The 21800-nt window shown below is 36.1% G+C and overlaps 1 protein-coding gene across 2 annotated transcripts in view; it reads left to right on the forward strand.

The window, feature by feature from the left end:
- The window catches only part of DPYD (dihydropyrimidine dehydrogenase), an 844474-nt gene continuing 822674 nt past the window's right edge, over positions 1-21800 (forward strand). Inside the window, exon 1 of one of the 2 annotated variants that reach the window (XM_054437947.2) lies at positions 1-485. In XM_054437947.2, coding sequence (XP_054293922.1) covers positions 447-485 — 39 coding nt within the window. In that variant the 5' untranslated portion in view covers positions 1-446. Of the gene's footprint in view, positions 486-21169; positions 21260-21800 lie in introns of those variants that run through there. The other variant, XM_063652706.1, reaches the window with a different exon arrangement.

Here is a 21800-nt window from a genome sequence, read left to right on the forward strand (position 1 = left end):
GTGTGGAAGAAAAGAAAAAGTGCAAGTTGTTGCTTGGAGCGCGGACTGCTTTTACCTTTGCCCGGGGATCCCTCCTATCTGGCCCCGCCTGCCTAACTCAGCTTTTAGCAGTTTAGAGAGTAAAGGTAGTCCCCAGAGCGGGTGCTCTACTCCTACCCTCCCTTCTGCTTGCAGAAGGAAAACAAGCTTGCAGGCTGGGGCGCGGAGAGGGCTGAACGGGGAAGGCCAAGCTGCTGCTGCGGTGCCTGGCGCGGGAGCCGCAGGACCGAGAGAGCAGCCCCGCCCCGGGGGCGTTGCCGCCCCGCGCCCGCTCCGCCCCCGCGCCGCCGGCCCTCGTCTGCCTGTTTTCCACTCGCGCTCCGGCTGCTGTCACTTGGCTCTCTGGCTGGAGCTTGAGGACGCAAGGAGGGTCTGTCACTGGCAGACTCGAAACTGTAGGCACTGCCATGGCCCCTGTGCTCAGTAAGGACTCGGCGGACATCGAGGTACGGACTTCGCGCCGGCTCGTCGGTGGTGGCGGGGTGGTAGGGAGTGCTCTGAGGGTAGGTGCCGGGGAGGCCCCCGCGGCCCCCGCGCCCCGGAGAGTGAGAGACGCGGGAAAGTTTCCCCCGTGGGAGATCTGCGGGGGAGGCGGAGGAGCGCGGAGCCAGAGGCCTGCGTGGGTAGGCGGGGAGCGGAGGGGAGGACTTTCCGCAACTGGAGGGGTTGCTCTTTGCGTCGGGACCTGTTTACTTCGGAAGAGATTTCAGGAAGCCTGTCTTGTCCTGCTCTGAATGTCAGTGACTGAAGAAGCACTGGAGTTCTAGAGAGGTGGACTCTAGGAGGTAGGAGCGCCCATTTTCCGTACGTTCTACCCCTTCACCTCTTGTATGTCGTTTCTGGACACCTCTCCACTGCCCCCATCTCCAATAGCTGAATCCTGCTATTTGCAAAGGTGAAGTATAGAAATAAAACATCTGTGTGTCAGCTGTAGCAGTAGCCTCTAGCCATAGTATTGTTTATGAAATAATTTAACATGGAGAGAATGGAACCAAGTATTCAGAACATGAAAAATGCAGTGCCCTCAGAAAAACAAACTGTATTTTTCTCTCCTCTCAACGGTTTTTGATTCCCTCTTGCACTCCGTTTCTGTTAAAAAAAATCATCTTTTTTTTTTTTCTGTAAATAAGGTCCTACCTGAAACGACATGGCATTTCCTTTCTCTCTAGTATCTTAATATATGCGATGAAAAGGATTTAATTATAAACAGTGATTTTACACATACTAAACCTAGGTCAGCACTTTTGAGCTAAGACAAACTGCTTTTTAGTTTTCTGTTTTGTTTGGGGCTTTTCTTTGAGCCTTCTACCCTGGTAGAAAATTATGTGTGTGTGTGTTTTCTTTAGAAATAACAAAATTTTCCTTTCGTCAGTCCTTTTGGCGGCTTAAGTAAAAGTTTTGCAAACCACCTGTTTGCAAAATAGCTGCTTTTGCCACATTTTGCCTCTGTAATTGAAGAAACTTTATATTCTGGGAGGAAATAGTCCTGTTTTCTCCAGGCTCCATAACTTGGTTTGAAAAATCATTTTAGTAACAAGAGCCAAAGTGTATTATGTGGACATCTCTGGTTAGTTTACTTTTGGTTTCTGTTATGGAGAGTTGACTTTTTGATATTGAGCAATATGATATATTTAACAAATATTTGTTCATCTGTGTGCAGGATAAGAGATACTTGTCTTTTTCTATATTTCATTTAGGGTAGTCTATTCCTTTTTGGTCCTTGTGACTTTGACTTAACTTTTTAAAAAATTTTATTTACTAAGTCAAAAAACAAGCTTCTGACAGTATTAAGGCAGTATTGATTTCAGATATCAGAGTTGTCTTAGGATGGGTGGCTTTTGGCTCTTTAATTTCAGAATGGTGTGTTATCTGCTTAACTGATTTCTTTCTCTGCAGTTGTCTTTGAAATCAGTTCTTACATTCTACTGAGGAGAAAGATGCCAGTGAAACATTGAATGCCAAGCTTGATTTCATATATTGTTTCAACTAAGAACATTTAAGAAGCCCATCCTTCCCACTCCCTCCACTCAATTCAACCTTAGTCTATATGGCCAGTTTGCCTAATATTACTTTTAATCTAGATTGCTGGTGTTCAAACACCTTCAGCTCTTATGTAGTTCATATGTGCAACACTTTAATCAGTAACATCTTTCATCACTCACAGCACCTTACTTTTCCCTCAAAATAATGCCCGTGATTCATGAGCTAAAATACCATGAAAGGGCATGAAATTAATCATTAAAATATAATGCAGTGAGGAAAAATACATTAAGCCTAGGGGAGCACATTCAAGCATAAATGCCTCAGTTGATCCTGTTGATTTACCAAAGTTCATTTTTGTGTTGAAGAATTAGAATGAATTATAAAGGCTCAGTTTTCCATCTAATTTGAATGCTTTTCTTGAACAAATTCATAACAACCATTGTCTAGAGATTGATCTGATTGTGATCATTGTTTTAGCTTCAAATACATGGATAAGCAAGTAATATTTTTAAAATATTGGTATGAAGCAGTTAATGAATGTGATAAGAACACATTGATAAATGTGAAAAGTATTTGACAATTGTTAAAAGAACAGAAGGTGATGATAACAACCTACTCTAATAGTAACTGACTTTTCCCTATGAGCTAACTACAGAACCTCAGGTTTCAGTGAAACAGCCAAGAAATATCTTTGTTTCTGGGGGAAAAGTTATTGAGGTATATATAAAGGTGCTTTGTGTGCCTGCTTCATAATTTCCAGTCTGAATCCAATATCACATCAGGATTTGAGGGTTGGGAACATGGAAAACAGTCAGATCACCAAACTCCATAGCTGGAATATCCCTGGGCTGGGAGATAGGCAAGGAAAGGATGTGTTACTTGGTAATAGGACCTAGCTCATCTACTCAGAATTGTTGTTGTTGTTGTTGTTGTAGTCATAGAAGTTGCATGAGAAATCAAGTTTTTTTTCAGATATATTAATGTGGTTCAGAGCCTGGCTTCTGAAACCAACTGCCTCTGATTGAGGTCTAACTTTAAGCTGTGTGTTTGGGCAAGTTAGCCTCTCTGAATTGCACATGGAAAATCTGCTAAGGATAATAAACAAATGTCACAAGTTGACAGCATCTTGTTGGGAAAAAGGACAAAAATGTTAAAAAATAAAGATAACAGAAAAATATATCTTATTCTCAGGAAAATCACTTCCAATGAAATGATTAGCATTTTAAAGTCCATTAATAGTAGTTATATGCTTTTAGAAGTTATTTTGCTTTGTGAGTGTACTGTTTGGATACAGTCTGAATTTTGTCAACGATGACTTTAATACAAACACTCCTGGGATGGTTTCAAAGAAAGTTAGTATTGGACATTGGTCACTTTCCCAGGCCTCAGCAGTAATTTAACAGCACTTCTTCATTTAGATTGAATTTACAGCCAGTTATATTGTGAATATCTGCATACTTGAAAGGAAATGAGAATTATTTTGAAACAGTACTCTTTTGTTCAAGACCTTGTTCCCCTCCACTGGCAAGGATAATGAGAATAGACTTTGAAAGTATATATATCTAAACGAAAATGTATGCAGCTGCAGCAGGCTTTTAACTATTTGAATACTAGTACTTTTGATAAATATTTGTAGCCAAACCAAGTTGCTATCTGTTACTGTACTGCTACCACAGTCACAATCACAAGGCCCATTCCTTGAATTATCAGTTAGCGAATGTTAAAGGGTTATAAACTCAATTCACATTTACCCTGAATGAAAAAGGGATTTTAGTCCATTGTCCACAAAATCAAATGCATTTTGAGTCAAACAGAAATGGTTTCTGAATTACTGATACTATGACTTCTATTCATTTGAAAAGGTAATCGGGAATTTTCTGTATGATTAACTAGGAAAATGAGATTAAAAATAGCGATTTTGGAAAATAGAAGCATAATCGGAAAGACTTGGAGAAAGTGGACTTTACAAATTTTGAAACAAGGAAAGTCATGGGTTATAAATTGGCAGAGATGGCAAAAAAATTTTCAGAACATCTTTTATCATAATTGCCTTTGCTGCTGGGGAGGAAGGAGAATCATGGATCCAAAAAAGATAATAAAGATTCCACTTTATAGAAAGCCATGAGTTGTTTATTTATTTAAATGGATATATTTTTACTGAATGTGTAAGTAACAGTCATTTCTTTTCTCCTTCCTTTTATTGATTGGGCACTGCAGATCTTTTGGACATGTATTCTTAAATAAATTAAGACTTTTAAAACTTTAACTTTTTAAACCTATTTTGTGAGTTAGAGTTGTTGAAAACATGCTTGTACTTCCTACTTTAAGCTGTTTTGTGGGCCATAGTTTTACTTTAAAGTGTTTCTCCTTTCTAAGGAGTTTACCTGAATAGTAGAAATGTGTCTGATTATCTGATTTGAGGAGTCACTGATTCTGATGGTAGCTTCCTGCAGTTTTAAGGTACTGCATATTTCTGTAGTTGAGTGTGATGATATGTGTTTCAGTGCAGTTTTTAAAAATAGAGATGGGGGTCTCAGTATATTGCCTGGGCTGGCCTTGTACTCTTGGGCTCAAGCGAACCTTTCAGCTTGGCCCACCAAAGTTCTGGGCAGTTTAAAGAAAAATTCTATCCTTTGCATATGAATTCAGATGAATAGTTTTGGTAGTTTAATTAAAATCTGGGAGATTAATGACTAATGATGGATCTTGATGGAGGGTGATTTTTAGATTGGATCTGCTTAATCTTAATGATAGCAAATGGTGTTGACTGATTGCTTAATTGTAAAGTGTGCTGGAATTTAGTAGCCTCCTTTGTTACATTCTAGAAGAAAAATTCACTTATAAAAAGATGATGAGTTCATATCCTTTGTAGGGACATGGATGAAGCTGGAAACCATCATTCTCAGCAAACTATCGCAAGGACAAAAAACCAAACACCGCATGTTCTCACTCATAGGTGGGAATTGAACAATAAGAACACATGGACGCAGGAAGGGGAACATCACACACCGAGGCCTGTTGTGGGGTGGGGGGGAGGGATAGCATTTGGAGTTATACCTAATGTTAAATGATGAGTTACTGGGTGCTGCACACCAATATGGCAAACGTATATATATGTAACTAACCTGCACGTTGTACACATGTACCCTAAAAGTTAAAGTATAATAATAAAAAAAGATGAATATTAACAGTAAGGAATTGATAAGGACACTAAGAAGATCTAGAATCAAAATACTGATTCAGTTATGGAAGATCTTGAAGCAATCATACCTTTCTTTAACTATTTGAATACAGCATCTTACCAAACTCTGTATAAACTGGCAACAACACAAGGGCTGAAAGCTGGAACCCCTAGTAAAATAAAGATGTCTGATCACTGTGGGAGAATTCTAATAAGTAGCATAAATGTAAGTAATAGTTTGGAACACTAAAACTAAAAGACAATGAGACTGAAAAAAGATTCTCGTAAAATATCATGACAAAGAAAATCTGATGAGGTTTGATATAATCCAGGCTTCAATACAGCTAAAGAGGTGATCAAAACGGAGGATTGGCCAATTTATTTTTCTGCCTCTCAGCTGTATGAATGATGACAAATACGTTGCAGAGCCCTTCAGTCCTTAAAACTGTGAAGAAAATTTTATTTTGTTTATATTCCACCTTCATTAAAAATATTTAGTAAGGCATTGTAAGATTACACCTTTATCTATAATTGGGACTTCGATTTTAAAATGTGACATATTTACCTTCTGGACTTCATTTGCTCATAATCCTCCATATCAAGACAGGAGGTGTTTTTGGCCTCAAATATCAATCATGTGGGTGTTCACTGATATCCTGGAGCCAATTGAACTACTGAGATAACTCTTAATAGGATTATGTCCTTCCTGTGATTTATAATTATTACTGCTTCCATTGCTTTTAATTAAAATGTTACACTAGTACATATGAAACATCTGCATTCAAACTCAACATATAGCTTTTAGCCAGTTCACCATGAATACATGTATATTTATATGTATTGAGGAATTAAGTACTTTTATATGAAGTTATTTATTTTGTATCTCCCCAAATCAAGCTTCCTTTCATGGTTAGTACAAAAAGAAAACATTGTATTTAAACAGACCTGGGTTAAAATCCTGGCACTATTTTATTTTATTTGTGTGACTGTGGTCAGCTTCTTTCTTGGACTGCCATTTCTTCTTCTGTGAACTGAATTTAATCCTATGTATTTCATGCAATAGCTATAAGGATTAATTGGAGTCACATACACAAAATGCTTCAGACAGCATTTGTCACATAAATATATGCTTTTTAAATTGGTTACACTTATTTTAAATGTTATTACTGCGTTTACCATGTATATTATATAAACATCAATTGGCAAGAATTTGTTTTTACTGTAGTAATCAACTAGTGGTATTGAAGTCTGTTAGAGTCTGTGAGAAAGGGAGGAGTTAATGAAGTTAAAAGAATTATGAAAGAGGTGCATTATAGATTCATAAATGTTGCATATATCTATTATGAAAAAGTTACTGAATTAACATTTGTCAATATTATGAGGGAGATTGGGGAGTTTCTGAAATTCAGATCAATTTACAGAGACCCATTTCATTTCATTTCTGTTTAAAAATATGTTTTTAGTACCTGTTGTACTGCCAGCCCACTGGTGTAAGTTTCAGATGATACAAAGGAAGTATATGGCCTAGGTTTTGTTTATACATGACTATTCACATCTATTACGTAGGTTAATAAGATTCAAATCCAGGCTAGCCCCATCCTTTTTTTACTGCAGCATACATATAGATTGATTCTTCTGTGTTTTTCTGAGTGTTTTTGAGACTAGATCAGGGCTAATGCGTAGGTGAAAATTATTTTTTGGCATTCTCATAGAAATGTAGAAGGCATTTGACATTAATTTTTTTCTGAAAAGAAATTCCTGCATAATTAAAACAAACCCTTGTATTTCCATGTGCTAACTGGAATAAACTTATCTTCTCTCTAAGCAAACATATTAGCTTCAAAAACAATTTTTTTCTAAACTTTTAAGCATCCCTAAACACACTGCTTTTGCTTATGAATAACTCTTTTAGCTCCTAGGAAACGGTTGGTTGGAGATAACCTATTTTGCACCAGGAAAAGGTAAAGTGTGATCTTACTGAAAGATGACTCATATATTACACTTTTTATACTAGCTATAATAATTTCATTTCTTTGGGAATTTTACCTTGGCTGTGTAACAGCATTTTTGCTAGACTTTACCTGAATCATCATAATTAAAGAGACAATCTGTGTCCCTACCTCCCAGGTGCTTGGAAATTGATATTATAAGCACTTATGAATGTCCCCTTGAGGCACTCTTGACTGGGCCACTTTGAAGAAAAATCTCTTCATCAATAATTAATCCCTGAGGGCCACTTCTCAGGGGACCCACACAAAATTACATGTCAACTCCAGGCCTGATTTATAGAGGAGGGATCATGGATGGAGCCCTGACTGCACTTCCTCCTCCCCCCATGTTTTATTCCTCACCTCTCTCTGCTGGTTCTCCTCCACCTCAACCCCTAAAAGCCCCCAGCACTTTTACTTCTCTCCCAAAACTTTATCCTCCAATTTAGAACTCAGTGTACCTACACAGAATTGACTCACCAGGTAGATCTTAATCTTTATGAAATTCTTTAAGACTGACATGAAAAATTGTAGCATGTTAAAATTTATGGAAACATTACCATGCCTAATGAAAAGGTCGTGTGAAAATTGCCCGCAAAATAGTAGAATGTATATTTACTATTTGTTAATTAAAATAAGTACATTTCCCAAGATACAGGATAAGCCTGGGGATAATTTTGCTCTATGCCATAGATCCCTTGCTCTCTGACCTTGTGGGAATCATTCAGCCACTGTGAAGAGTTTTCTGATCTTCAGTGAGTTTGCTATTGATTAGTCTTTTAAGGATGGTTTGAGATAAAATATGGCAACGGTGAAATTGTTTGGAAATGTGACCTGGTGTGTGATCGTATTAAGGAAATGCAGAGATCTTGGCTCCTCGATTTACATACTTGGTAGGATTGAGTGTACTATTTATACCAGCTATATGAATTTGATGTACTTATTCACCTGATTTTAAACTTTTCTAACATCTGCTTGCTGCCTTTTCTTTGTTAATCTGATGGACGAGCTAAATCTAAATTTCGCCTGAGAATACAAGAAAAGTTCAGTCCTACTATATATGGCTGGAGTTCTGTGTAAGGGTGATCTGGAATTAACACATTTACATTTTGTATGTTTTGGATTATGCTGTCTTTAACTAGAAATTAAGACCAGAGAGTCAAAAAAAGGAGACGGGACTCTTTATGCCAATTTCTTCAGTGTGTTTGTTGATTGATGATTGTAGGTGAAAACCATGGCATAAGCAATGGGGTCCCCAGAATTCAAGTTATACTAATCTGACTCCTTGTGTCACAGTGACCTGAGAGCTTTGCGGGACTTCTTTCAGATATTTCTCTATGCCAAATATTGAGGAGTGCTGGGGTAAAAATTTAAACTTCTCCACAGTTCAAAGAAGAAAGGCATTCAGTTGCGCTCACAGATCCCTAGGGGTAACGCGTGTTACTGTTCACCATAAAATGTTCATTCCTGTCAACTTTTAGTGTAACCTTAGTGTAATAAAAGTGTTAACTTTTATTACGCTTTATTTCCACGATTTGATTTTTAAATTATTTTTAATGATTATTACAGAAGATTTAAAACATACAAAAAACTAAAATCAAAAGGTGACCCCAAAGGTACATAGCCATCCCACTCAAGTCATCCATGTAATATTGATGTAGTACATTTCTTTCCTGTGCACGAGGCAATCTTTCCCTAAATACTTTTAGTCATATATAATTTGATATTTGTTTTCTTGTCCTATCAAAAGCATTTCTTCACATTCTTATTAACTTCAGTTTTAAGTCACGGCATAACATTCCTTGTGAGTGGAGATATCAAAATGTATTCAAGGCTGTCTCTTATTATCATACATTTACCTTGTTTTTTAGTAGTCAGTTATTAAGAACAATGTTTCAGCACAATTTTTTTTATTTGCTTAAAGCATTGTGCTGGAAATACACTTGAGAGTGTTGGCTCAATGATATATAGTGCATTTTGGTTCTGCCCTTCTCGCTTGCATGCTTCAACTGAATTGTCTTTAAAAATATGTTTTAAAAAAGGAAAATGGGACCATTTTGGGGTGCAAAGACAGAAGGGGCAAAATGGAAATGGAACCAGTTTAACCGTTTGCCGCATCTTCCTAACACTGATTCTAGGTAACAGAACAGGCAGGCATCTGGATGTAGTTCCATTTGATGTGGATGTGACTTCCTTTTAAGTCAGTGCTGATAATAGCATTTCTTTCTGGAGAATGGCTTGACAACCTGCATGGTTCCTTATTTTTTCTGCCCTGGGAGAAAAGGAAGAGTAAGGTTGGGCTTGAGGTTGTTATCTTGGATGGAACATTCATAAATTTCAGATTGTTGTCGTGAATGGATAAATCTCAGGTTGTTATCTAGAATGAATAAATGTAATACTAACTGCAGCTGTCTCATCATGTGATGGAAACTTTTATATTATCCCAGCCTTCCCACCCTCACCCCAAGAACAAACCACTCTGGCAGACCAGATTCTCAAAGAATTATTTTATCCTAGCCTGCCTTTACTTTGAAGTATGGATTGTCATGTGTGTGCATGTGCATATGCACTAGCACGTGTGTGTACATTTTCTTTTTTTTTCCTTCTTGGTACTCAGAGAAGAAAGGGTCCATGAGTGTAACTACTTTTGACTCAACACATTTTTCTCCTACATACAAATTAAATGAAGCAAAACATACTTCTTCCTTGGGTGTGCTAACCAAAATGACTCTTGATTTTTGCTGCATTTTAAAGCTAAAGTTTACTTGCAACCCAAACTCCAGACATTGGTATGCGTAAGGCTCTGTCTTTTCTGAAAGAGATAAAAACATTTGCAGAGAAAAATTTGTATGTAGCTCATGAAAATTACTGCCCATCACCCCTTTCATTCCAAGACTGGACAGTAAGAAACAAAACTTAAACATTCTTTATGCTTAAGATCACAATATTATAGGATCCTAGAAGGGAATCATCAATGGAAGGTATGACTAAGGATTTGAAATATTTTCAAGTTGATGTCTACATGGTGCTACTAATTCATATAGCTGCTAGCAGCTGTGTGAGTATGTGTAAAATGATACCTTTTCAAGTGTTAATAAAAATTATTTTTTAAATAAACAATTAGGTGAAACTTTTGTGTGATTGCTTTAATTTGTATTTGTTTGAATATTGGTAAATTTTAAACATTTTTCCACATTTTAAAATATTTTGGGTTTATTTTAAACATTATTTTAACAACATTTTAATGTAAGAGTAAAATAAAAAATGTAAATAAGAATACAAATAAGAAAAGTAGAAGTATAACAAATTTTAAGAAAACTAGATGCTTATGTATCATAAAATCACAACAAAATGAATGTTATTTTGGAAACATAAAATCTCCCCAAACCTCAGATAAATTCAGAAACAGCAGTAGACTGATAACCTCAGTCCTTTATAATATTTATTGATAATGAGTAACAGATAATTAATATTTATTCTGATTATAGTGAAAGAACCACATAGATTTGTGGTTAAGAGTATAGGCTCTGGAATTAGAGTGCTAATGTTCACATCCTAGCTCTGCCACTTACTAGTTTTGACCTTGGCAAATAACTTAAACATTTTATGTTTCAGTTTCCTCATTGTAAAAGTGGGGATAGAAATCATACTTACATTACAGGATTGTTGTGTGATTGAAGAAAATACTACAGATTCATCCTTTTTAATAGTTCTAGCATGTGGCAAGTATGCAATTAATATTAGGTATTAAATTATTAATAATGGCTACCACCTATTGTTTTGACTTCAGTGACTTATCTCTTTGACAATATGTTATTTTAGTCTTCTTTAAAACACAGGAATTTACTCTCTTTTTAAAAATCTAAAATATTAATTTTTTCCTAATGTGCTAAGCACTGGTCTAGATGTTGGAAACACATTTTCAAACAAGACAGAAAAGAATTCTGCAGTCATTAAAATTGCATTCTAATGGAGGAACAATAGTCAGTAAAAAAATTTTCTTTAATATACAGTAATTTCAGATAATATCATGAGCTTTTGTAAACATAAACCAAGAAAATGTGATGCAGAATGGCTAGTAGGGTCTTTTTTTACATGATAGTCAGAGAAGGCCTCCCTGTAGAGGTGGCATTTGAACTGAAATCTAGAAGATCATAAGAAGTCTGCGAGGGGCTGTTGAGGAAAAATGAAAGCAAATCAAAGAGGTGGGACTGACTTTAGTTTGGTAAACAAAAAGAAGTAACAGGTGTGGGGGACACAAATGTAGTATGTAATGGCATTCAGTTTGAAATCACTGTTAGATAGCACAGTAAAGATATCACATAGGCAGCTGAAAGTAAGCTTTTGGACGTCTGTAAAGAAGCTGTAGCTGGAGATAGAAATTGAGGAATTATTGACATAAAGATGTTATTTAAAGTCTTGGGACTGAGTAAGATTACTTAAAGACAGCGTAGCTCAACAAGGGACTGAAGACTTTAGGCATTGAGAAGAGGAGAAGATAGCCAGGAAACCAAGGAAGGAGGAAGGGTGTGTATGTAGTCAACTTTCTTGTCTGCTGTTGGGAGGGTAAGTTGAGGGCATAAAGATTTCTTTTAACTTGGTAACATTGAAAAAGTGTGAGCTTGACAATAGCCATTGGGGAAAGAAGCCTAACAAAAATGGTTTTAGAATAAAATAGAATGTGAGGAAGTAAGACAATGGCATTGGGAAATGCTGGAGAAAAGTTTTCCTGTAAAGGGGAACAGAAAATAGGGAAGTAGCTGGAGAGGGATAACAGAGCACGTACATATGTTAAGGGAAGAGTTGCAGTAGGGAAACTAGAGTTGAAAGACATAGAGGGGATAATTACTTGTATAAAGGGATTCTTTTGGTGAGAGGAAATAGGATTGATAATATAAGGTTTAGAATAGGTGGTGAGACAGGGAGGTAGCACATTGGGTGGCGGAACAAAAAATAAGTTCCCTCTTCTGATGGATGGTTTTAATTTTCTCAATAAGAGTATGAGGCAGGATTACCAACTGAGGGTGAGAGGAAAACAGACTGTAAAAGTTTGAAGAACAGGTGAAAGTATGAATAGATTTTCTGGAAAGTAGGATAATGAAAATAATAAGTATAGTAGGATTGTTAGGCAGTATTTGTTTTCTACTTGATACTTGCAGTCAAGAATTGAACATGAGAGCAGTGAACATAATTGTGGATTGTTCTCCATCCACTTTTAACTGCTTGGGTTCAGGCAAAGAAGATGTAAAGAGATAAGTTTAAGTGGATTAGTTTTGCTTGGGCAATAAAGTTGGAGTGAGAGAAGAGTAGGGAATTAAGGATGTTGTGAAGAAGTCATAATAGTGTATCATGGAAGCTGGTCTGAGGGACGTCAGCATAGGAGAATGAGATGACTACTGAAAACACCAGTGATACGCTCCATGGATTGATGGTTTCAGTAAGGTCAGATAATTCTTGGAAAGTGGAATGTTGTCAGAGGTAAAGATTGGAGTGGTATGTTTGAAATAAAGCTTTTAGAGATAGTGCGATAATCATGGTAAAGTCAAGACTATAACCAAGGGTGATGGTGGCTGCAATGGGGTGGAAGAACAAGAATTATTGGTGGTGAGATGGTGAGTAAAAAGAGACAGGTGCTAAATGAGCCAAGAGTCTGTTGAAGTCACTAAGACTGGTGTAAAAAATAGAGTGGAGTTGAAGGCATAGAGAATTAGATGTTAAATTCTCATTGAATCTGGGTAGAGGGTGTGGCGGCAACCCCCTGGGGTTGGTAGATGACAGAAGCACTGAGTTATAGAGAGTAGAACACAGAGGAAATATGATGGGAAGATACATAAGAAAGGACAGCCAGGCCAGCTACGATGACTTACGCCTGTAATCTCAGCACTTTGGGAGGCCAAGTGGTGTGGATTGTTTGAGCTCAGGAGTTCAAGACCAGCCCGGGCATAGGGCAAAACCCCATCTGTACAACACATACCAAAATTAGATTGGTGTGCTGGTGCGTGCCTGTAATCCTAGCTACTTGGGAGGCTGAGGTGGGAGGATTGCTTGAGCCTGAGAGATAGAAGCTGCAGTAAGCCATGACTGCACCACTGCACTCCAGCTTGGGCAACAGAGTGACGCCTTGTCTCCAAAAAGAAAGGGGGAAAAAATGAAAAGATAGCCATATGACTATGGAGACAGTGATTGGAGTGATGCATCAACCAGCCAGAGGAAAACAAGGATTGCCAGAACCTAGAAGAGGCAACAAAGAATTCTCCCATACAGATTTCAGAGGGAATATGACAAGGTTGACACCTTTACTTTAGACTTCTAGACTTGAGAATGGGTGAGGCAATAAATTTCTGCTTTAAGCCACTAAGTTTGTGTAATTTTTTTAATGGCAGCCCAAGAAAATGAATACAAATTTTGATGTGAACTGCAAAGGAGCTGGGATATTTGTGGAAGGAAGAGAGGAAGGAAGGAAAGAGGAAGGACAAAGAACGTAAGGAAGGGAGGGAGGAGGAAGCAGGGGAGGACCTCAGATACTTTGATAGTAGGAATAAATGAGACTGGGGATAACTAACATTTGTAAGAGACAGTATTTATTAAATTCAAATTCGTAGTTGAAGGAAGTAGTTGGGGTTGACTATTCCTAAGTATGAGGAGTCCTAAATATACTATTAAAGTCCTAGTTCTGGCACTTTTGAGGTTTGTGAACTTAAGCTAATTTCCCCATCTATAAAATCGAGATCGTGATCCTTGTTCTGTTTATCTTATAATGTTGTTGTTTGGAAGAAATAAATTAAGAACAAATGCAAATGTAAGCTGTTATTATCATGAAGTTACTTAATTTACAGATATGCACAGTCCTTATATGAAGGGAAAAGATGTTTGTTATCAAATATGGAAAAGAACCAGGTAGATAATTTTTAAAAACCCACACTAAAAATTAAACACAGCAGTTCCCCTTCATCCAATTTTTACTTTTTGTAGTTTTAGGTCTGAAAATATTAAATGTGAAATTCCAGAAATAAATAATTCATAAGTTTTAAATTGCACGATTTTGGGTAATGTGATGAAATCTTGCATTGTCCTTCTCCTTCCTGCGCAGCCCATGACTCATCGCTTTGTCCAGCCAGGGTCTCCACACTTTCTAAGCTCCCTGCCTGCTAGTCACTTAGTAACCATCCTAGTTCTCAGATGACTGTGGCAATATTGGAGTCCTTTGTATTCAAGAAACACACATTTTACTTAATAATGGCTCTAGAGTGCAACAGTAGTGATGGAGACAATTCATATATGCCAAAGAGAAGCAGTAAAGTGCTTCCTCAAGTGAAAAGGTGAAAATTCTTGACTTAAGGAAAGATTCTGAGATTGCCAAGATCTATGGTAAGAATGAATCTTCTGTCCCTGAAGTTGTGAAAAAGGAAAAAGAAATTCTTGCAAGTTTTGCAGTTGCACCACAGGCTGTAAAAGTTATAGCTACAGTTCATGAGAAGTGCTCAGTTACAACGGAAAAAGCATTGAAAACAAATATATATGTAGGGTTCAATACTATCTGCAGTTTCAGACATCCACTGGGGGAGTCTTGGAACATATCCCCGTGGATTAGGGTGGACTCATGTATATATTTTTCAAAAGCTTAAGTTACCAACAAAACATATTGTTCCATAGTTCAATTTTATAAGTAATTTTTAAGTACTTGCTGTATCTTGGGAACTATATTAAGTACCATTTAGTACATTATTAAGATAAATGCGTCTCCTCTAAATGTGCTTTTGATACAGAACAGAAGATGAGGCAAATTCACCAGTAATTATATATCAAGACAGAAAGTCATAAGTACTTGGGGATGGTGGTTCAGAATTATGGTGTAAGAGTTAAAATGTGCATGTTATAAATTCACATTCATGCAACTTAATAATTTAGTTTTACAGCATTATTTAGATTATATTTAATAAATGATAAAGAAATTCATATAAGTTTTGTTACAGTTTCCCTTCACCTTCACCTCAATATCCAGTAATTTAGGGACCAGAAAATGAATTAGTTGATCATTTTCCAAGGACAGGTGAAGGAAGGCTGTCCTGGCTGAAATGGGTCAGGTGTGAGGCAGGTGTAAGTATAGGAGCTGGCAGAGTTAGAGTTAATAGGGATCATTGTGGATCTATGCACTCAGAGCATTTTTTTTTCTTGTTCCCTATTTAAGAACATGTTTCCAGTCTTAAGAAGATGTATCCGTTTCAGAAATGGTGAAACCAAGGACATAGAAAGGTTAAATGGTTTGATTACAGTCAGTAGTGAACTGGAAACTAAAATCTATGAATATGAGCTCAGTTTTACATTGCTGTTTATTCAGACATTAAAATACATGACATGAAAATTAGGAATCATAGAAGTATAGAAGTGGGAAGTCCTTCAAAAGTTACCTCATTTTTCCTGACCGTATGTATTCACTGAGTTTCTCAATAAGATGTTTAATATTCGGTTCTTCAAGGAGTCCTTCACATGTGTAAATGAAGCAAGGTATGAATGGCATCTAATCCAGAGGCCAGATGGTTGCAGTGGAGGGAGCTGAAGAGATATCATCAATCACTTCTCTACATCATGTCAAATGACCAGTTTTGTCCTTTGCCGGCCACTTCGGCGGCTGACGGGACAGAATCTTTATTTGTTGGGGAAATTTGGAAAAAGAAATAGGCAAACCGGATTACCGGACTGGAATTGGTTTTGGGATTCTATATCGTGTTTTCTTTTCTTTATAGTCTGTATACATTTAGATGTGTTATAAAACTGATTCACTGGAGCCCTTGACTGAAGGACATTTTTCTTTTTAGTTCTACTTTATAATGATAATGATGTCACTGTCAAGAAAACCAGTTCATATTGAGGACTGAAAAAATATAATGACAAGGATATGATCTAAGGTTAATTTTATATTAGCCTAACCCTTGCTCCCTTTGCATCTTTAGTCCTGTATAATTTTGAATTAATTATGCTACAGGAGCAAATAGTTAGAGGTGCATATTGGGTAATTATAATTTGCACTACAGTGTTCAAAACAAAGCAATTCTAGTCTAGTTCTCAGTTAATCTGAAAGTAAAATAAATCCAGAATCTATGAAATTCTTTATTTTATCAATTCTAAAATAGTATACTTCCATAAAAACATATATTGGGCTTAAAAATAAATATAAATTTAGGTTTGGTAACTTTAATTGTGTAAGTCAACTTTCCTGGAGAAATTAGATTACATTGACTATGCAGGTGCCCTTGCTATTACTCAAGATCAGTAGTGCCTTTTAATACCCATGGCAACTGATTTAGATTGATATGGAATTTTGAGTACAAACTGTAAGAGAATAGTAACTTTCAATAGGTTCTTAGTTGGAACATACCCCTATTATGAAAGATGGATTAAGAAGAGAAAAGTAAACAAGTTGATTAACATATATATTTCACAAGTACATGGGAGATACCCAGAGAATGAGTAGTTTTCCCAGAAGTGGTTTTGAAATAGCCCCTTCAACAAAGAACAGTACATTTTTAGAGAACTGAAAAGACAAAGGATGGCAACTTGAGGAGAAGGCAAATGCATGGCAGACAAAAGCTAGTAAACTTGTTAATATAAATTCCTCTGGTACTGTTGCTAGGCTGATAAGGGTCTAAAGCTGTCTTTGGTGGTTAACCTTTTTTCTTTTTGGTAGAGAGGGGGGCAGGATACCATTTTCTTTGTAAATCTATCTACTGCTTTTAGGCAAATAAAGGGAGGGCAGAGAGCTCTCTTGTGTTTCTTAACTGCCTTCAGTGCAATAGCCCTTCATATTTTGGGAAGGTATATTCTGGTCTCCCACACTTCCATTATGATTAAGATATTGTCACTGAAATGTTATGATTACCTTGCCACCCAGTGGGATCCTGTGTAATCATTTCTGAATTAGTCCATTGTTTTAATAATGACGTCTTTAAATGTGTTTGATTTCCATCATGAGAGTACATGCATATCATAAACATTTAAAAATAAATAAACAACTTTATGGCATAGTAGTTCTATTCCTCCCAGTGATATGATGGTAAACTAGTAAATGGGAGTTGGGGGAGGGATGGTGCAGAGAAGGGACATCCTGATGTGTAGCCCTTCCTGATTACCCTGGGGTAAATGCAGCCTCTGTTGCTGATTTTAAGCCCTCCCTAAGAATATGGAGTTGGAAATAGATGTTAGCTATCCTCTCTCCAGTGCCCACTGGGTTTAGCTTTCGCCTCACCCCTCTCCATCTTCTCCCATTTCCCTTTCTAGAAGCAACACTTTAGCTATTTCTCTTTTAATTCATTTGCTAGTAAAATTCAAATTTTTATTCAGCCGTCAGATTTTTGGACAGTTAAAATGTTGTTGTTGGCCATTTGCCTAGCAGTCTTGGAAAGGCAGCTTTTTAAAAGGCTGCCTAAAGTTTGAATTAACATTTTAAAACTCTAGATATTTAGATTTCTTAGTTCCTCTAGTATAGTTTGAAGTAATTTAAAATTACCAAATAATGGGCCTGAACGTGAAAAAAGATGAATTGTAAGACAGTATCAAGAAAAATTTTCTAACGAATAGTTTTAAAAAGATACTGTTGATACTAAACATACTTATATGTTAATATATAATTAACTTAATAACCAAGGACATTTACTCAGCGTTGTCCATGTTAGATATTGATTTGCTAGACCAACATGTTTTGATCATTTCAAGATTCTGGTTATGGCAAAAACTCAGATTTGGAATTGATAGAACTGATCCATAAATTGTGAGAAACACAATTTACACAGATTTCTAAAAATTTTCACGTGCTTCATCCAGCTCTATAACCTGCATTTTAGGGGGTTATCATTCATTTGGATTAAAACTTTTAAAAATAAAAATGTATTATGTTCAGTAAAACAAATTTTAAAGCAAAATAAATTGGAGCTATTTCATTCTTTGTGATATTGTTAAATATAGATTGTTTCTAGTTTTCAAGTTTTAATTTTGCTTCGTAGTAAATACTATAAGAGATGTATTAATTATCAAGCCTTTTCTTACTTAAATCTAAAACAAGTGTGTGAATAGTATGAATGTTGCTCACAACCCACACTGTTTGTAATTAATTGGCAAACTTGTTAATTTCCATCACAGAAGTCTCCCATTAAGTCAAATTCTCTTCTGTGCCAGCCCAATAACCTTAATTACGGTGTAATATTGATCATCCTTTGGAATAATGTTTATATTTTTGAGTAAGTCTAAGTGTTAGGAAGGTTTAAAGAAAGCGTGGAACCATGTAGTGATGGGAGGTACCTCTTTCTAAACACCTGGAAGTTATTGCAGTTATTTAGATTGAAATGAAAAATAATAGCTGTTTGTTTCCTAGTGGTATGCTCCATTTAAGAAAAGTCTTAAAAGGTAGATTGTTTTGTTTAGTATGCTCCTTTAGCAAAATATTCTATGTATAAAATAATAAAGAAATCTCATTAGAATCTGAATGTTACTAATTTGATGAAATTACCACTTATTATGCCGCAACATACCCCTGCTTTTAATTTATTTTCAGTCTTAATCTTTAAAATGACAAAGTGTAGGAAGCATTGTATTAAAGTGATGGTGATAATTTACATATCTTTGAGATGAATAATATTTCAATGGAAACAGCACACTTAATGATTAAAGAATTACTTGACATATGGGGATCCTGTAATCTTTCCTATGGAAGTTAAAGAAATCCAGTTTTACCCAGTAAATCTGAAACACTGAACTTCTGACCTCTTATGCCTCTCACTGGTCTATATTATTTATACATCTTCTAATTCTTGCTCTTATGCTACTTTCAAATATGGTTTCTTATCAGAAGTAGGCTCATAGGCAATGTAAAGTCATGGATAATTCAAAATATTCGGGAGCCTCGTTGTAGTGATATTTTTGTATGAGTGTGGTGATGTGATAGAGTTAGGAGACTTGGTTCTAATCTTGACTCAGTCTTTAATATGGGTTGTTCTTTTACTTCACTAGGTGCATCTGTAAATAGAGGTCCCTTGTGGCTCTTACACTCTAAGGAGATACAATTCAATTTATTGCAAGTCTCTATATTTATGCCTTATATAAGTTCCTGGAGATACTGAGAAGGGTAATAGCCAGTCATCATACTCAGTAAGCTGAAAGGCTAGTGGGGCAGACAGGCATATAAGCAGAGAATTTTAGACTATGTGGATTTCAATTGGAATACAAGAATTTGAGGGTTTAATAATATATGTAAACTATTTTATAAATTGATAAATATTAAACCCAGAATTTCTATTTTAATGGAAGTAGCATTACCTGACATTTCTGAATGTTAAATGTATTTTTGATACCAGAGCATCTGTGATTTTTTTACAATTAAAGAAAAATCTTAGCTTTTTAGACAAGATGTCTGAACTTAATTCAAATCCAACAATTAATTGAAAGGCACTGGAGACATGCTGTATTTCATTGTCAGTTTTTTGTTATTGTTGCTGCTTATATGTCATTTGTAAGATGACACCATTATTCAAGTGATGAGCCAAACAGTACTGAATATTTTTTTCCTAAGCCAGTTTTCTATCCCAACTTTTATTTTCTGTGGATACTATTCCCCTTATAATCACAAATTGTTAATATGGGAGATGTATTTACTTTTCTGTCTCTTTACAACCTATACTCATTGTTATCAAGTCCTGCTAGAGCTTCCTTAACAATATTTCTGAGGTTTGTCTCTTTCTTTTCATTTGAAATAACACTATATAAGCAATGTGTACCAGGAAGTTTGGTATATATTGTGGCTTAATCAGCAGATAATAGACTTTTCTTTAAGTCTGACTTATTTCATATCTTGTTTCTGTAGCTGTACCAGCACAAAATTGATTTCAGTATTTACAGTGAATATGCAGCAATCCTTGAGTTACTACATTAAAAGTAAAATGAAACTAATATTAGCTGCCCATAGAAGAAGTACAGAGTAGTGAATAACAGTCCATAATCTGAAGCCAAAATATGTGGGTTAAGAATCTCTGTTACTTCCTGGGGAAGTTACTCAATCTCCTTGTGATTTTAGTTTTCTCATCTGTACTTGAAAAACACTTGAAGGGGTGCCTGGCATACTGTAAGCTCTCATTCAACATCAGGTATTACCAAACAGTCATCTGATAAAAGAACCTTAAAAAATGTTCTTATATCATTTTTTAATATAACTTTTTTTCACATAAAAGACATTATAAAATTTTGATAAAAAGTAGCTAAACTGTCTTATTGTTGAAGTGTATATTAGACTGAGAACACATCCAGAAATCAAGTTAGAATATTGATAGAGATAGGGTGTTTTGCATGGTGTATCTTGGGAGCACAGAAATGTGTTATTTACTACGGCTTGATAGGAGGGATTTAACAGACTGGTTGAAAGTGTGGATTTTGGGGAGGGAGTTGTGTGCATGGGAGATTTTCAAAAAACAGTTTGCAAATGAGCATTGGATATATTTTATTCACATCATTATGCTATATTGTAAAAAATTTATGTCAGTTAAAATGGAGAAACCTATTAGCAGTCAATGAATGGAGATGAAAATGAATTACTTTTTTTGTGCTGGCACAATAAAATTTCCATTGATCATTCTTTGAAATGAGTAAGTTTTGGTTTAGGATTTTTGACATTTGATGGATTTCAAGAAAAATACTTAAGCTGATGTGATTTCCCACTTGTCTTTTAAGTACATAAGCCAAATGCTTTCATTTTGAAGTTTCCATGCACCCTTGTTTTGAATATTTTGCCTTGTTGATTGGACTATCAGTGCTTCCCATACCTAGTTGGCCACCAGAATCACCTTGGGCACTGTAGAAACCAGGTGTTGGGGTATAACATGGGAAAAATTGCTAAAAGCGGCTTAAAGAAGACAGAACTTTATTTATTCCTCATGTAAAAGAAGTCCAGAGATACATACTAGAGTGCGTATAGCACCTTTTTGTTGTCAACAGGTTGCTGTCTTTCCATTCTGATATCCTCAAGTTCACCTCTTTGTTGAAGTTAAAAGCTAGAGCTCCAAAAGCAGAGAAGAACAGGAAAAACAAGGTATACCTCTCCCTTTAATGAGACTCCCTAAAAGATACACACTTCTAAATACATATTATTTCCTGGTACTTAGCTGAATGGCTTGTCAAAGCCTGGGAATTATAGTCTGTAGCTGAGAACTGTGGCTCCCAAAATGTAATACGGGTTTGCTACTAAGAAGGAAGGATGGAGTGCATACTGAGGCAGGAGAGCTGCAAAGTCTGCCACAGACATTTGTTAAACTGATTGATTCCCAAGGCCTATCCGTGTATAATTGATAGATGTGCAGGGAAATCGGAGATATTCTGATGCAGCTGATTTATTCAGGAGTATCTGTGATAAGTTAACTTTTTCTACTTTAAAGCCCATGGTCTCATGACCACGTATCAATCTCTAATATATTTACCTAAGATTCCTATATAAAAGTGAGTAAAGAAATTACTTATTGCCATTTTGAAAATTTTTCTGTATTGTTTGTCCAGGTGCTCTATAAAATTAAGCCATGTGAAGGAGTGGCCACTAAAGTATGATACTCTTACGGGAATTCTGCATACACTCAAGG

The sequence above is a fragment of the Pongo pygmaeus genome, chromosome 1 (genome assembly GCF_028885625.2).
Source record: "Pongo pygmaeus isolate AG05252 chromosome 1, NHGRI_mPonPyg2-v2.0_pri, whole genome shotgun sequence".
Classification (NCBI taxonomy): Eukaryota; Metazoa; Chordata; class Mammalia; order Primates; family Hominidae; genus Pongo; species Pongo pygmaeus.